Source organism: Gracilinanus agilis, chromosome 3 (assembly GCF_016433145.1).
Source record: "Gracilinanus agilis isolate LMUSP501 chromosome 3, AgileGrace, whole genome shotgun sequence".
NCBI classification, from domain to species: Eukaryota; Metazoa; Chordata; class Mammalia; order Didelphimorphia; family Didelphidae; genus Gracilinanus; species Gracilinanus agilis.
This window is the reverse complement of record NC_058132.1, coordinates 414,516,097-414,533,774: the sequence shown is the minus strand read 5'-3', so window position 1 is coordinate 414,533,774 and position 17,678 is coordinate 414,516,097. Positions and strand designations below refer to the sequence as shown.

The 17,678-nt window shown below is 37.5% G+C and overlaps 1 protein-coding gene across 1 annotated transcript; it reads right to left on the bottom strand.

Moving 5' to 3' along the window:
• Nucleotides 1–1,105: 1,105 nt before the first annotated feature.
• Nucleotides 1,106–14,800, bottom strand: SIK1 (salt inducible kinase 1). Its single transcript, XM_044666882.1, has 14 exons — nt 14,750–14,800; nt 13,482–13,697; nt 12,413–12,529; nt 9,008–9,071; nt 8,543–8,704; nt 8,215–8,339; nt 7,936–8,059; nt 6,785–7,008; nt 6,282–6,431; nt 5,532–5,693; nt 5,228–5,450; nt 3,954–4,229; nt 2,884–3,115; nt 1,106–2,130 (listed from the first exon to the last, which is right to left on the bottom strand). Exons 2-14 carry the CDS (start codon nt 13,632–13,634, stop codon nt 1,743–1,745), a joined length of 2,400 nt encoding a protein of 799 aa, XP_044522817.1. The 5' UTR covers nt 13,635–13,697; nt 14,750–14,800; the 3' UTR covers nt 1,106–1,742.
• Nucleotides 14,801–17,678: the final 2,878 nt, after the last annotated feature.

Genomic DNA, 17,678 nt, shown 5'->3' with positions numbered 1-17,678 from the left:
ACAGTGAAGCTTTGAAGAACAGCAGCGAGCTCAAATAACATGAATACTTAGAACTTCCTGAAGAGAGGCAAATTAGGGAAAGCTGGAGATATCAAACAATCTCATAAACCTATCTTTTCTCCCTACCACCAATTAAACTGATCAATCTTTGGCTTTAAAATTTTTATTACTTTTGCTTAATACCACAGGTTTCAAAAAAGCCAAAATTAAAAAAAGACACCCTGTGTTGAGAAAGAGATGAGAAAACTTAAAGCAATGAGATGGAGGCAGCAATTTCTTTTGAAAATTCAAGATAGATTTTAGCCACCTGGCTAAATTCCTGCAAATTACCTGTTACCAAATTTAGTACTCACCTTTCTCCCTCTCTTAACACAAGGGTGGCCTCATGATACTACTCCTTAAAAATGAACTGGAACTAACACCAGCTTTGTTTATATTCCCAGGAAACGAAAACACAGAACCAAAACACAAAAATGTAGTATAAAATATAAAAAACAAGTAGTGTATATATTTGTTTTTTGTCTATATACATACAGTATTTGTTGTGGGTTTAAAATTTTTTAAAACTGACCAAAAAAAAGACATTAATTTACCTAGAACAAAAAATAAAGAGATCTACACACCTTAAGGTTGAACTGTTTTTGATATAATTCTCTTCAAGATAGAGGTTTTGTTCAGAAAAAGTTGAATTCCTTTCCAAAAGATTGTTGTCCTATTTTCCTTATTTTTTTTTTCAGTATAATCATAACCTCAGGTTATTGCACATTTTCCCCTAAATAAGTTGTTCTGTTTGAACCCTGATGATGAAATACACAAAAACTTAATTAGCAGCAAAACTAAAATGCAGAGCACTAAAGAAATATCTCTCAGGCATACTAAAAAATAACCTCTGTGAGTTTTTAAGGGAGAGAAACAGAAACCCTATATATTATCTCTTATGGTAAAACTCACTTTCCCCTAAAGAAATGCTTTAAAACTCAATTTTAAGCAGAATTCATTAAACTTCTTATCTAAAATAAGGAAAAAAAAAACCCTCCAACTTAGAACATAGAGGATATTATTCCAGTAACTGTGAAGATTGCTGCTGCTGCACTGTTGGAACTTTTAAAAATATAAAGCAGAAGGTTCACAGTTTTCACTTAAAGCGTATGTTTCAGGGAGTGAGGAATTGTTAATTACTAAGAGAAAATAATTCCTATATAAACACACACACACACACAAATGGCAATGCTCACATATTTTTTTCTATCAATGCATCAACTGTTGCACGCCACTGCTTTTAAGAGGTAATAATCTTCACAAACTCATGACGAATATTGTGAAAAAGAGAGCAATTAGTTCCTTTTCTTTGAATGACCTTCTCCCTTCTATGTCAGCACTACCAGCAGCTTTAAAAGTTTTGCATAACAGCAGAGCAGCATTGTCTGACAAATATAGTACCACTCATTCTCTCCCAGCCTCCCCACCTTCCCCGCTTCCCCATCAACCCAGAAAGTATTCTCCTTTGCATTATTTTTTCTTCAAAAAGTTTTCAGTCCATCTACATATTCATTCAGTGCAAGAAAAAAAATTTTAAAGCGAAAACACATGATGTATTGCTTTTATCATTTCTATGAAGTTATTGGCTGAGTCTAAAAACTTCACATACTTTAAAATTATTGCTTCAAAGAATCAGTCAATCCATGCAGTTGGACAATAGAAGTCCCCGAGGGAGGGAAACTAGATTAAGTAACAGAGGTCTCTCATTGAACCAGGACAAATTTCCTCAGTTGGGCAGAGGTAAGGTCTTCCATTTCATAGTCTCCCTGCTGCAAAACTGCTGGATCGTAGCTTGGAGACCATATGGCAAAATTTGGCTGTTGGGAAAAAGAAGTGGTGACTGGAGAAGTGTGGCTGTTGATGCACAAGTGAGAATCTAGGAGCTGGGCTGCTGAAGACACAGGTGAGACACTGGCCTTGAAGAGGTGGGGGTGCGTTCCAGAGTCCCCCTTCAGCAGCTCTGAAGTCAGGAGAGGATTGGGCGTTGGGTAGGTTTCATCACAGGCAGAAATGACATACTGTGCTTGGGGTAGCTGGGGAGCCTGAGGACAGCTCAGGTGGACTGATGTGTTATGCTGTAACTGCAACAACCTACACCAGGGGAGAAAAGGAGGTTAATGGTATTTCTTTGAAGTGTTTCCCTGAATGCTTCAACCACAGGTTAAAGACACAAATCTTCAATTTTTCAATTTAGAAAATATTCAAAAAATTTTTTCCTTGTGAAGTTGATAGCATATTAGTTCCAGAACAAGTAATACCATGAACCCGAGTTATTTTTGATATTTTCATTCTTTTGAAATTTTCATGCTTTTATAAAAACTCATGAGTTGCCACCAAACATGATATATTTCAAAGAGCAATATGCCTAGTTAGGAAGACTTGAGTTCAAATCTTGCTATGTGACCCTAGGCAAGTCACTTAACTTCTGATGGCCTCATTTTCATAAGGTATAAAATGAGAATAATAGCAGCACCTACATCAAAGAGTCGTTTTGAGGATCGTATGAAATGTTTATAACAGGCTTAGTACAGTGCCGGGCACAGAGTGGGTGCTATACAAATGTTGATTTCCTGCTTTTTTCCTCAGTCTTTTCCCTTCATCTTATTTTATAGGTTCATCTTTATCTATCTACTGCCAACTTTACATAGACTATAGGGGCTCTAAATCATAATATCCTCTCCTTTGGGGGGAAGAGAGTTGCGTTTTTATAGTATATAAAACAATATATAATTTGTAATATAGTAAAATGTAATATAGGAGAGAATGGAAGTAAAAAGGTAAGTTTTTACACACTTCAATGTATAATTCATACCCAGGAAACGTATATCTGATGTGATATCTTACCTTTGTTGGTGAAGAACCTCTTCTAACAGGTTTCCACCTTCCCGGCTTTTTCCTCCACTACTGTATAGGCAAGTGTTAGGCTGATAGTGTTGGGAAGAATTTAGGCATCCTCTTGATGCTCGACCTGATGAAGCCTGACATGCTTGTCGAGTCAGCCCATTAATCTTGTTTAGTCCTAGTAATCCTTTTGCCCTAGTATTTTTCCGGAGTTGCTGTCTAAACGCTTTCAAGCCTGGGGAGAGACAAAATAAAGACATTTTTAAATCTTCTGCTTGTAAGTCCAATATTGCCAATAGTTAAGATAGTTTAGGCAGTTTTTAAACTAAGGGGAAAAGGCCAAGAAGAGGCAGGAATTGTTTGATGGGTGGATTAGTATTGTTTGGTTACATGCACTGTTTCTATATCTTTTCCTAAATTAATGGAAGATCTAAATTTTAGCAAAGATTTGGATTATGGCTGCAAATCTGATTCTAGTTCAGGCTATGAGGAGCTCAAGAACCACTACAACATATGCATTTAAAAGAACACTCATGTAAATTAGAAATAGCAAGTAAAAACACATAAGAAAATCCAAGAGACATATTGTGAGCAATATAAAAAAGGCAGGAAGAGAAATCCAGGAATGTGGAGTTTTGTAACAGCTAGCAATGAAATAAATATATACCTGATTTCTTATTTTAAGGTATAAAGATTTTCTTATAATATCTAAATGCCCCAAGGGTTGGTTTTTTTATTCAGTAGGTAAATCAAAATAGATTGAGATATTCTAATAAATATTTAATACTCAATGGAATGATTATTTTAAATACACTTGCCTTTTAGAATTATGAGAACTGAGGGGACTCTCAGAGGTGAAGGTCTATGACCAGAACCATCTCTGAGAGTATTTTTACTGCTTTCTCTGTTCTATTGCAAGAATCTAGACAAGTCTATCTAGTTCTTCTTTGCCTTAAGTTCCCAATTTAGATAACTGATATAATATTACATGAATGAGAAAATGTGTATAAAGAAATTTTCTTAGGACAGAGCAAAATCACAAGATCTCTCACTTACTATTGGGAAGGGCCTACCTTGAGTGAGTGAGGTATCTGAAGCTCTCCTTCCTTCTTGAAAACTGAGAGGTAACAGAGCAGGTCCTCCTAGGCATCCCTCTAACTTCTGGCCTGGGGTATCAGACTGTGCCACAGGGAAAGGAGAGGTCATTTTGACAGTGGTGGAGTTAGCCATCAGCACTTGGTCCTTGAGGCAGCTACTCAGACCTTCTGACCCATTGTTAGAAGAAGAGGTGAGGCAGCTATCTGAGTTGGTTCCCTCTGCTGGGCTAGTACAAGAAGAAATGACTATATCTAGAAGACAAAGAACATTATAAAGGACACGTTAACTTTGTTGAAGCCTTCAAGAATAGCATTTAATATACTGAATACTTAGTCTACTTGGTAATACAAAGAGGGCAACATTTGCACTGTCAACTGCAAAACCATATTCTATTTAATTTTTTATGGAGGTTAGGAGTGAGGAAGAGAAATCCTGAGAAAGAGAAAGGAGTGCTTCACGGCTATGGAATATGAATAAATAACTTTAAGAGATTTTCTGTCTGGGGCAAAAGTATTCCAAAGTGTTCTGACTTTTTCTCCTACTCAGTCAGAATCTTGCTGTCACTATCATATGCTTTTACTCTAAAGTCTCTATTGGCCACTCTAAAGCCAAGACATCTTTCCTGAAGCTTTGGCCATGACAGAAAGTTCATGCAGTATAGAACAGAGAAGTTAAGGAAACACATACTTATATAGCATTTACTATGTGCCAAGCACTGTGAGAAGTGCTTTACAAATATTATCTCATTTGATCTTTACAATAATCTTGCAAGGTAGGTGCTATTATTTTACAATTGAGGAAACTGAAGCAAACAGAAGTTAAGTGACTTGTCTTGGGACACACAGTAAATGTCTGAGGCCATATTTGAACTCAGGATTTCCTTACTCTAGGCCTAGTGCTTTATATACTGTGTCAGAGAATGATACATTCCCACAATAGTTCCCCAAAACATACATGGAAACAAATAAATCTAATAAAGGATGGGAAAATTTCATAATATTATAGCTACAAAATTATGTGACTCATTATGTTCTCTCTCTTTTGTTCCCTTAGTGGACTTTTTAAAAAAAGTCATACACTAAAACCAAAAGAAAGGTTAAACAGGGGGAAAAAAAAGAATGAAGTTCACTTTTATTTTCTCTACTAATAATGTAAAATAAATACTTCAGTCATCTGGACTCTCCTTAATTGTTAATCCTTTTTCTGAAGAAACAAAGAAAGGGCCTTTTTTGCCTGTGGGCTGACTCACATGGAGGGGTGCACTGGTAGAAATGACTGGTGACCTCAGCAAGGGTATGTCTCCTGCTGGTGTTGCTGGGGAGGTGAATGGGGTTCTGAGTTTTGATTTCCTCCTCAAAGTCTTTATCTTGTCTAACCTCCTCACTAATAGTGGTTTCCAGCAGGCTGTTGGGAGAGATGGAGCAGTTTCGGAACAGACCACTGAAGCTGGGGTCCATGGAGAAGAAGAGAGGCTGTAAAAAATTAAATATATAAAGCCATTCAAAAGCTAGGCCATGAGAACTGGCAAAAAGATATGGTTCTCTTTTCTAAACCCACGTATAGCTTTTAGCTCTTGATTTGTGAGAACTTACTTGTAGAGGGTTGTTCAAATCAAAATCCATTTCTTCCTGTAACATTGACTGGGTCAGGTTTTGAGGCTGCTGGTACAGCAAAGAAGATCTGAAAGCATCACTAGTAAGGCCTTCTTGAGGCATCTATAGATCAGATGAAAAAGAAAACCACTTAGGAAAAGACTCAGAACAATGGGCATCAACAAATGGTCCCACATCTTTCCCACCACCATTTATTATTAAGGTTTCTCCATTTATAACTAGAATAGACTTCAAATTCTACCACACAAGTGGGGAATCTAGAATAAACTGGTCAATATTGATAATGATTCCAAATAAGCTGATGTTTGTGAAATATTATGTGAAACATGTGAAAATCCTGTGAAATAAGAGAAATCTAGAGTGGTGTATCTTGGGGAGAACTTAAGGAGTGATTGGCACACTTTTCCTTTTCAATCACAGCTTTGGTCATGCTTAGAACCATACCAGACAGAGAGCTGAAGCTATGTTAGAACAGCCATGATGAAGAAGAGAATGCTATGTAACCCCCTAGGCAGAGGGTAAAAATATTATTTCCCTTATACAAAATATTCTGAGTCTTACTTGATCACCCAGCTTTGTGGTTCAAAAGTTCTAAAACCTTTCATTCTAAGGATTATATGAGTAAAGACAGAGAGAAAATAGCTTGGGGAAGGAGGAAACATTAAGAAAAAAACCTTTCTATGTTTTTACCTCAAAATTACTAAGGTCAGAGCTCCTAGATCTTTGCAACTTTCCAAGCCCTGAGCAGTTAGATGGCTGAGTGTTCCGATATTCCTTGAGCCGTTCCAGGAGGAGGTAATAAATAGCAGCAAAATGGTTATAGCTACTATTTTGCAATGACTAGAAGAAAGAACAGAGGAACTTATAGTTATATCAACATCGGAATAAGAAAAATGTAACAAGTTTGCAAAAATTGAGGAGAAATGTGACTTTTATTTCTTAATCAAGTTCGTTGAACTTTCTTTATGAGGCTGTTCACAGGTTATTCCTGGCAACTGAGAATATATTTTAGAAGAGAAGACTAGCTCACCCTTAAATTGAGAATAGTTAGCATTTTAACTTGATTCATGCACTCCAGTTTTTCCTGATAATGCTGGCTAACTCAAAAAGAATGTGTTATGTACATTTAATTAGTCACCAGTCAAGCATGAAAAGGGTGCTGGAACAAAAGTAGGCCAGGAGAGGAAGCTCACCTCCACAGTTCTTTGCTTGTTGATACCAAGTGTCTGCATAATCCCTAGCACCTGTTCATTGTAGTCTCCCAGGTTAGAGCAGTAGTTCTGAATAGAAAAGGACAGCGGTGGATTCTGCTGAAGGGAAGGGTCTGCTTGCATCCACTTGTGGTGCTTTATTTGAGCAATCGTTATTCGTTTGGTAGGGTCCACCACCAGCATACGACGGATTAATGTTTCACAATCTGATGTTGGGAAAACACACAAGCAAACTGTAATTTTTTTTAAAAAGCCATATTAACCAATAACTGATCTTTGTCACCATAACTGACATACTCAAAGGACAACAATTAAATAGGGGGATCAGTTCAGCAGCCTAGAAACTTGTTTTTCTGTACATCTCATTTGCTATCTCTAGCCAGCACTTACAGGTAAGAATCTAGCTTTATAAAGGATTGTAAGCATTAAAATGATTTGGAACCTCTGTAAGCATTGTTTATATACTCTCAAGTTTTGCTTTTTTCACTTGGCACTCCTAGGGGAAAGCCTTTACCAAAATACTTCAGTCTACTTGCCCCATCAAACATGCCACTTGTTTGAAGAAAAGACTAATTCCCTTAATTGTTCTTGACTACATATTTCAAAAAAAGCTGAGAAAAATTTTGACAAGAAATTTCAATCTGTGAAATGTCAGGTCAGGTTTCATTATGAAAAGTTCCTAAATCCTAGAATGTAAGTTGGACTAAAGAAGTCATCTGGAAAATGAGGAAGTTGAGTTAAAAGAACTCTAAGGTCCTTTCCAGCTCTAAATCTATATATTTTATGATTTAATCTAATACTTTCATTTTTCAGATTGGCAATGTCTTTTCCATTTCCCATCCCTCAAAAAGGCTTGTTTTTTATTGCTTGGTTGCTTTAAGAATGCCCAAGGAAAGATCTTATAAGAATGGGACCTAAAAATACTTTTTGAGTCTTATTGCCCTTGTTTTCTAGTAAGCAAAAGCATACTCTCTCTATAAAAATATGGATATGTGTGTGGTTTCATGGACTCAAATTCAGATTAAAAAAAAAAAAACAAGCAGGTATTTCAGGAAACAAATCTCAACTCTTCCAAAATAAGTAACTATCATAAGAAATCAGAGAATTCCTAGGTCTTCAAAGATCTTACATACCTTGGGACATGTAGAAAGGAATACGAAACCGGCCCTCCAACACTCTTTGTCTTAAAGTTGGTAAATTGGGCCCATCAAAAGGAAGAGAGCCACAGACAAGGACATATAACACAACACCAAGGCTCTGTTAACAAAAAAGTAACAATACAACACTCTGGTCAGTGACTGTCACGTGATGCACACCACCTAACAGTATGGCAATACTTTATTACATAATATACATGCATGTATACATAGACTCTCTCTTTCTTTCTCTTCCTCCCTCCCTCTCTCTCTTACCCAAATATCAAGATGGGGCCCTTCATACTCCTTCCCTTCAAAAACTTCTGGGGCAGCATATGGGGGACTTCCACACCATGTAGATAAAGGCTCTCCTGACTTGTAGAAATTCCCAAATCCAAAATCTTTGAGAAAAAGAGATAAGAGGGGGAAAAAAAAGAATAATTTAAGGCTAAAATGTCAGAGGTTATACATTTTAAGGAAAATTACCTATAGTATTTAGGAGCAAGAATTATAAATTACATTACAATGTCATCATTTGTTACCAAACTTTCACAATTACTATTTATCCAAGCTTAAATATTTAAAAACATTTAACGCTTCTTACCTGCTAGCTTGATATTCATGCTGGCATCCAAAAGAAGGTTTTCTGTTTTGAGATCCCTATGAACTATATGATGACTATGGCAGTATTCCACTGCTGAAAGAATCTGCCAGAATTTCTTCCTTGCTTCATTTTCACTCAGATGCCCATTGGAGGTCAAATAATCTAGAGATCAGAAAACTAGGTTTTATTATTTTTTATTATTTATTATTGGATTCTTTAGTAATGACTTTGCTCAAAAGAAGTACTCAATCAAATTTGACAATTCTAATATTGAAAATATTATTTAAATATATGTAATGACAGAACTGGCCAATGGGAGTCCCAATCAGCAAGAAGAACACTGTACATGCTCAAAGGATGGGAGACTCACTGACCAGTCTCTTTCTCCCTTTCCCTTACAAAAGTTTTCTGGATGAGTTAGAATTTCTTCCTCCCTACCAAAGGTAACCAGATAAAGTAACTCACCAAACATTTCTCCATTTTTTGCAAATTCGGTAACAATGTAAAGCATATCCTTTGTTTCCATAACCTGAGAAATACAAAGAGATCAGTTAGCAATATTTCCAATAGAACAATCCACAATTTTTTCATTTTTGGAGACAAAGCATAGTTAATCACTTATATCATATGGAAACAGAAAAAGGGGGCCCATGATTAGAAGATATTTGTCAATAGAAATATGCTTGCTGCTGTGTATTATGTTTCTTTTAACCAAGAACTGGTTTGGTTTTAAATATTCTGGAAATTTCAAAGGCTGTTTCAATCTGTTTCAATCATTTTATGTGTTTTCTAGAAGATGTCATCTTTTCTGCACAGAATCACAATTACTTTTGACCATTATAGGATGTTACAATTCATAACTTTCTTTTTTGAAGCTGAAACTATTAGAACTTGCATCTGATTCAAGGCAATTCCCTGGTGGGCTATATTTTGATATTGGAACAATGTCTTGATATTGGAACAATGTCTTGATACTGGAACAAATGAGACACCTGTAGGTCATTTGAAGTTAACAAAAGGAGATATTCCTAGCAATAGCAGAAAGTTGGGACTGCAGGTACCTCAAGTTGATTTAGTTGACTTGAAGTTTCCTAGTTTTCTATCATTGTGGGCCTAGGGCTTTTCACAGCTGTTTTCAACATTGTTTCAGTTGCCTGTATTTAAATCAGTGCATCCTGAACCAACCAAATTTTGAGGATGGTCTCAATACCTTTTAAGTGTGCTCCCCACCACAGAAACCTAGCAAGTAACAGGAGATTACCTAGGTTGATATTTACAGCCTACACAAACTAAATAATGGCTATCAAATACTCCATTCCCATTTGCTTTGCTGACATAATAAACTAAGTCTTTGCCAACAATGCCTTACTGTTTGTGCAACTGTACTGCTCAATGTGCGTCAATAGCAATGGCAAGTGTCAATAATACATCTAAGTCTCCATTTATTGATCTAGAATTGGATTTTTCCTTTTAACAATTTAGAGACATCTTTATACTTAGCGATGTAATTATAAAATAAGTCCCCTAAAAAGATAAAAAAGGTGGCTTTGAAAAAAGTAAAACATAAATACTATTATTGTTACCTTTAAGGGGAAAAAGAGGAAGAAAAAGAATGGAATTTTTTGTTTTATAAAAAGAGAATGAAGATTTTGCTTTAAAAAAATGAGAAAACTATCCATGTATACAAAGTATCAAATGTAGAAAGAAAAATATTAAAAATTGAACCCACACCCTAAAAAGTCCACGTGTATTAAATAGGATTAAGGAAACACTGCTTTTGTCTTCTCAGTTTACTCATTTAAGGAGAGGAAAAGTAAAATAAATAAGGAATAAAAGAAAAAAATACATCAAGTTCAAGATTACTAAAGGGAAAGAGTAAGGCATTTCTGAAATGTTCTGGGAAAAGTGCCAGCTGGTGTTGAAATCAGAATAACAACAACAAAAAGTCACTGTTATGCTATGGAGCTCTATTTCCAATTTCTGAGTCTCAACCAACAGGTAGCGAGAGATCATTCTTAAAACAAGGAAAGAAAATTCCCTGTAGAAAAAAAACATCTATCATCTAAACTATTCCTTACATTAAACATACTAGTTCAATACAATAAACTTACATAAAGGAACAGGAGAAAAATAAAGTAAAATCAAAATATAATTTCTATCCTCTTTCCAATGAAATGGTTACAAATATCAATCTACAACAATTGAGACAACATATATTATAGAATAGTATACTGGAGACACTAGCAACACAAATCTAACCAACTTCTGTTATAATATTAAAATTACCAAGAGTGGTTCCATGAATTTTAAAAGGCTAGTCTTTTTTAAGTTTCACAGTAGCCTTATTAATGTTCTATTACTGCTATATTTTAGTTAAGTTGTCTGAGGGACAGCTAGGTGTCTTGTGGAAAGAGAGTGTGATCTGAAGACAGGAGGTTCTGGCTTCAAATCTGGCCTCAGATACTTCCCAGCTGTGTGACCCTGAGAAAGTCACTTAACCCTTTTTGCCTAGCCTTTACTGCTCATAATTTGCAACGAGAAGTTTCTAATTTCACTTTGCATGTCTGTGATACATGTATTCATCTATAAAGGATGTTCAAATTTGCCTTTCTATACAATACATACCAAAGAATTAGTGTAGCCAAATGGCTAGAAAGATGGAAAAAAAAAAGGCCAGGAAAACGTAGTTTCAAATCCTACATTTAACAAATAACCTGAGGACTCCACTCTTGCCTTTGAAAATAAAGTAGTTTTCTAATATCACATCTTCATCTTCACTTATTTGGAAATATTTTGTTCTTTGATACAAGTGTGGAATGGCTGTATCTCAGGAGAACAAATATATTTTAACTCTAGTCTAGGTCATAAATTGTGGAAAAATTAATTTATCTTATCCACCAACCTATCACGACAATATTTGAAATTACTTAAGAACCAAAATGAAACCTGAAATTCTGTAACAAACCATGGTCAAAGATGCAAAAACTTAAGACTACTATGTTGTTTTATGTATTGTAATAAACACAAAAATTTCAATACTTAAAAATTGGGGGCAGAAGGTGCTATACAAGTCTTTTAAACACACAGTGCTAGGCAACTCTCTTCTAAAGCAATCAGCTGCAGAGAAGATGCTAACCTGTATTAGTAGAGGGAGCTTCCTTACCTGGAAGTTACCTATATCTCAATAAAATTATAGGTCTAGTCCTTATTCCTATCAATATATGCCAACTACTTTTTTCTATAATGTGGGTTTTGGAATTATCACAAGCATAGATAACAACTTTAAGTCCTAAAAAGGTCAAAACCAGAAGTATGTTAAAAGCAAAAAAAAACATTTTTCTCAAAAAAGATATTCATGTGTCATATTAGTTATGGTATAGATCTAATGACTACAAAACATGAATTCCTAGACAAATATAAAATTAATTTTAAATAATTCTGGTCAATGGCAAAATAAACATTTTTAAATATTTGCATAATTTTACAGAGAAATATTATGTCTACTTTTAGACAGTTTATGATGAACGACTGGCTTATTGCCACTAAGAATGGTATTTATTTTGTGTTAACCAATAGCTGACAAATATTCCTTTCTTGTAAGGCAGTAGTGTTAAACTCAAATAGGAAGGGAGTCATTAATCTGTACATAAGGATCCCTAAGACTGCATATTGACTTAGTTTAAAAATGTAATATTATCTAATGTTTTAGTGTATTTTTTTATTTTGTTAAAAAATTTTCAGGGTGTTTTGGTCCCCTTGGCTTGACATTTCTGCTTTAAGAACTCTTTGCAAGATAAAGATTACTGGCAACTAAAACCAGGGGGTGCAATTTCATCTACCATGTATATGTTTTTCAAACTGATTTCTCACCTGATAAAGCTTAATAATGTGAGGATGGTTTAAAAGCTTCATTATCTGAACCTCTCGATAAATTTTCTCCAAGTTGCTTGGATCTAATCTTGCTTTATCTATAATTTTTATTGCAACCTGTAAATTAGGGGAAAGAGAAAAAAATGTTACTATGCACATAAAATCCTTTGTGGACCATTGCACAGTTTACATAATTCAATTTTTGCAGTTGAATTCTAAATTGGTATAATTAATTCACAATAAGTAATGGCAGTGAGAAAGAAAGGAAAAAAAAAGACCCTGTAACTTTGCAAATGTCTTAAAATGTCAGATATAAAATCTTCTGCTTAGAGTTAAAAGTCATTTAAACTTGGCTTCCTCTGACTTTTCCAGTCTTCTAACATCTTACACCCTTGCATACTTTTCAAGTCAGTGATATTGGCCTCCCTGCTATTTCTCCCATATGACAAACCATATCTAGTCTCCAGACATTTTCACTACCTGTCCCCTATGTCTAGAATTCTCTCCTCGGCTTTCCCAATTTCCTTCAAGTCTCATATAAAATCCCATCTTCTAGTGGCAGACTTCCCCAAACTCCCTTGATGCTAGTGCCTTCCCTTCATTATATATTGTTTGTACATAATTGTTTGTATGCTTCTTGAGAATAGGAACTGTTTCCCCAGCACAGAGCATATCTTTAGTTTAACTTCTTGTTTGCTGACTGATAGATAAAGTATCTCCAAAGAATTTTTTAAAAACCCAAATAAATGATTTGTCAATAACTGCTAATTGGCATATTTAAAAATTTTAAATACTTATTAATGCACCCAAGTTATGATTTGTGCCTACTCTTAAAAAAAAAAAGGCAAGTAATAGTTATTTAGTCCTGGTCACTTGACCTCAGTTTCCCTTGGCAGTAAAATGAATATAATAATATTTATAACACTTTCCTCACAGACTACTGTGAGGAATACCATACAGCCTTTCCCTTGGGTCCTAGACTATTTTGAAAAGGAGGAAGAAGAATTTCTTGGAAGAGAGATTACACATGTTAGTATATATGAAACCAAAGAACAAACCTCAGACCCACCTGGGTTTTGGTGACTCTATGCCTGGCTAGTTTTACCACAGCAAAATTTCCTTTTCCCAAGGTTCTTTCAATATCATAAAATCCAACTCTGAGGGGCCTTTGCTGTGTCTGATTTGAAATGGGGACTGAGGTAAATTCTGACATGATCACCATGGCTTCGATTGTGATTAGAGATACTTAGGGAACCTTCATAAAATTTTCTTCTATGACTTGCACCTACATGAAGAAAAAGATTTGATAACGGTGGATCCAGCACATATGTATCAGTAAAATTCCAATTCTGCCAAACGGGTCTTCTAATTTACCTTCATATTGAGCCTTAGCTTCAGAACCTAAGTTTTAAATATTTTCTTTTCAAAACAAGTTAATAAACTCCCAGATACCCCAGATTCCTTCAACAAAAGACATGAATCTGTTCCAAAATGCATCCTTCAAACTCTACTGCCTTGCTTTAAAAAAAAAAAAAAAAAAAAAAAAAAAGGTGCTAGCAACATTTCAATGTATGAAATCAACATCCTGGTTCATTCCCACCCCTCAACCACCCCCACCCCCTAAACGCCCACAGTGTTTCAGAAACAGGGGAGATGCTTATTAGCCTACAGAGAACAACAAAGAGGAATCTCAATCTTTAACCAGCATTTCCACAATCCTGGAAATCTGAAGCCATCAAAGAACAAAAAATATTGAACTTGGTCCTCCCGCCGTCCAAAAAAAAAAAAATGCAGTTATTAAACGGCTGCCTAATCAGTCTGGTGGGTCTTCGAAAAAGGAGATACACATGTGTTCTCATACATGCACACTAGAGTTTCGCCCCGAGGCATTAACAAGAGTTAACATTAAGCCGTAGGGACACGTACAAGCTCACACACTTCGGGAAGGGAAGCACCCAACCATTACTCATGGAAACAAAAGGAATTCCCACCCTGCATCCCACACAATCCTGGGGCACCCCGAGAGAGAATGCAACAAACTTGAACTGCTCACAGGGACTATCCCCGCCCCCTTTCCCTCTCTCCCCCTCAACCCCCGCAGCGTGGAAAAGCCGCAGGCTGAGGCTGGCCCCCGAGAGGGATACTGGGGCGTGAGACAGTGACAGGCTGAGGCTGGCCCCCCAAGAGGAGCCCTGAAGGGGGCCTGTGACCTCCGCGCCAGCCTCTCTCCCTCCTTTCCCAGGGTCAGTGGGGGGAAGGAGCAGTCAGCAGGAGGACAGTCCCAACCCAGCCGCGCCTGGACTACGGGACCCTCTGCGACCCCCCCAGGCGCCTCACCTTGGCCTCCTCCTCTTCCTCTTCCTCCAGGGTCTCCCACGAGTGGGCGACCCCAGCACAATGCAAGGCGAGATTGCAGAAAGCCCACCTCGCTGTCCTGAGGACAGGCAAGGGGGCGAGACCACTGGGAAGGGCACACCCCCCGTCTGCGGCCGGCGAAGGAAGCGGCTGGGGCAGCCGCTGGCTGGTCCAGGTCCAGAGAGGTCGCAGCAGGGCGCGAGAAGCTGCAGCGGCTCCGAGTGCTAGCCCCGGCTCTCGGACCGGTGGGCCAGTACCGGGGAGGGCCTGGCGAGCAGAGCGGACCGTGGCCGCAAACCACAATGAGGAGGAGGGGGGTGTTAGCTGGTCCGAGCTTGAGATCTCCAAGCATGGGGTGGCCGGGGCTGCTGCTGACGTGCGGGCTGCTGCCGCTGCCTGTCAGCACTGAAACCCCAGCCCGGCAGGGCTCGCTCACCACCGAGAACTGACAGCGCCATCCCTCCCCAGAGGGCGACCCCCACCCCGCCCCGCCCCGCCTCCTCCCACGTCCCTGCTGCTGGGCTACTACGCGGGGCCACGCCCCCTCTCATTAGTCTGCTCCGCCCCACCCAACTAACGCACTCTTCACTAGCTCGCTGGTTCGTCCTCCTGACTTTAAGGAGTCCGGGCCAAATTGATACATTCCCATTGACGTCGTTTTGACGCCAGAGCGACGTGTGGCCAAGTGCTAGAGAGAGAGAGAGCGCGCGCGAGAGCGAGCGGGGGAGGGGGCGTGGTGATCGAGCGGGAGGAGGGAGGAAGAAGGAGGGGAGGAAGAGGGAGAGAGAGAGGTCCGTTGCCTAGAGACGGGCGGCTCTGACGCGCGCCCTAGTGGGGCCGTCTCCCAGGCGACCGCTGGGCGGTGACGTAAGGAGGGAGCGGGCAGCCCTTGGCCCTTTGCTGAGTCTGGAGTGGTTGCCTCGCCAGCTGCTGTGGTCCCGGTGTTTTATCCTCCGCTCCCAACCCTTCCTCCCCCCCAGCTGGAGAGCCTGCTGAATATACCAGGCTATGCAAGTAAATTTTTTAACCCGTGAATTTCAGTAACACTTGCAAATGAGTTTCGAGGTCTTTATAAGAGAATATTTTTAAGGGCATCCCTGGTAAAGCTCCCCAAGTTTGATAATATTTTTTAAAAATTATTTTTACTCTGAACATGAATAACAAATAAAATGAGCATTTCTTTATGCAAAGTAGAACAGAAAAAGAATGCTATACAAAACTGAATCTATCATGTAAATTTTTTTTAATGTTTTATCAGTTCGACATGCTACTTTCAAAGTAGCTTGTCTGTGATTCCTTATAACCTTTTATTTTTATTCTCTTATGTGCATTTTAATACAATTCGTATTTTTCTTTGGGCTTTTCTTGTAGCTGCTTTGACTTCATTGTTTTCTGGGTTTGTGCTTAATGTAATTTGTTATGACCAGGTTCTCTCATGCATTTTAATAAAAAAATTTCAGTAACACACTTTTTTTCTTGAAACCATTCACTCCATTTTAGCCTCCATACCTTAACTAGATGACAACATGGTCTCAAACGATAGGTAATAGGCCTTAAGACTAAGTGTGAAAAGTATTTGAAAGCCATTTGATGTAGTAATAAGACAAAAGATCTGTTCCACTTGGCTAGGGATTTTGTTATGCCCTTATTCCAGACGTGGAATTAGCCTGAATGGAAGGCTTTCCAGAATCGGAGATATCATAGAATTGTAGCTGAAACCCCAGAGAAGGAACTTTCTGAGCTAGAAAGAGAAATCTCTGCTTTTCCCTCTGGCAGATTTCCTCCCCAAACCCTAAAAGATGGACCTTTCATTTTAGTAGGATCCAGAGGATGTTGGATTTCAATCAGTGTCTTAAAAGATGAACTGATCAGCTAGCAGTAGTGTCATTGGGAGCAAAGGACAGACAACTCAGAAAGACAATATCAGAAAGATAATTTCTTCCTTGATCTTTTAGTTTATGATGTGACCCCATATATCTAAATCGTGTTTCTTTTTGGTATTTATTCTAGTATACAATGTGAGTTGTTTATCTATATGTAAATTCTGCCAGAGTACTTTATGATTTTCCTGGCAGTTTTTGTCAAGAAGTTAGTCCTTTCTCCAGTAACGTGGCTCTCTGGGTTTATTAAATGCTATGCTGCTAGGTTCATTTGTTTCTATTTGTTGTGTACCTAATCTTTTCCACCAAACAATTTACTTTTAAACCTGTATCAAATGATTTCAATAATTGCTCTTTTGTTGTATCATTTGGGATCTGGTATTATGAGAACTCTCTTCCCTACCCAACCATGCATTTAAAAAATTATTTTCCTTAAGATTCTTGACCTTTTATTCCTCAAGATGAATTTTTTAAATTATTTTTCCTAGATATCTAAAACAATTCTTTGTAGCTTGATTAGTACAACACTCAATGATTAAATTAATTTAAATAGTATTATTATTTTTATTATATTGGCATGACCTCCCTAGGAATTAACATTTCTCCAATTATTTCAATCTATTTCTATAAAGTCTTTTGAAGTTGCATTCTTATAGTTCCCATTTATTCCTTAGCAGATAGAGTCCCAAATATTTTATACATGGTATAGTTTTTTAAAAATGTAGTTTATTTTTCACTTCCTGGTGGGCTTTGTTGGCAATATGGCAAAATTCTGTATTCAGGTTGTTTTATTTTATATCTTACATTTTTGCTAAATTTATTGACTAAATTCATTTTAAGGTAACTTTTTAGGGTTCTCTATATCAGTGATGTCACACTCAAATAGAAATAGATCCATGTGAGCCACATAGTGATTTAGAAAACCATGAGATAGCATTATCTATATTGTATTTTTATTTTGTTAAACATTTCCCAGTTACATTTTAATCTAGTTCAGCTGTACTCTAGAGTTTCTCTAGTCCCTTGCCACC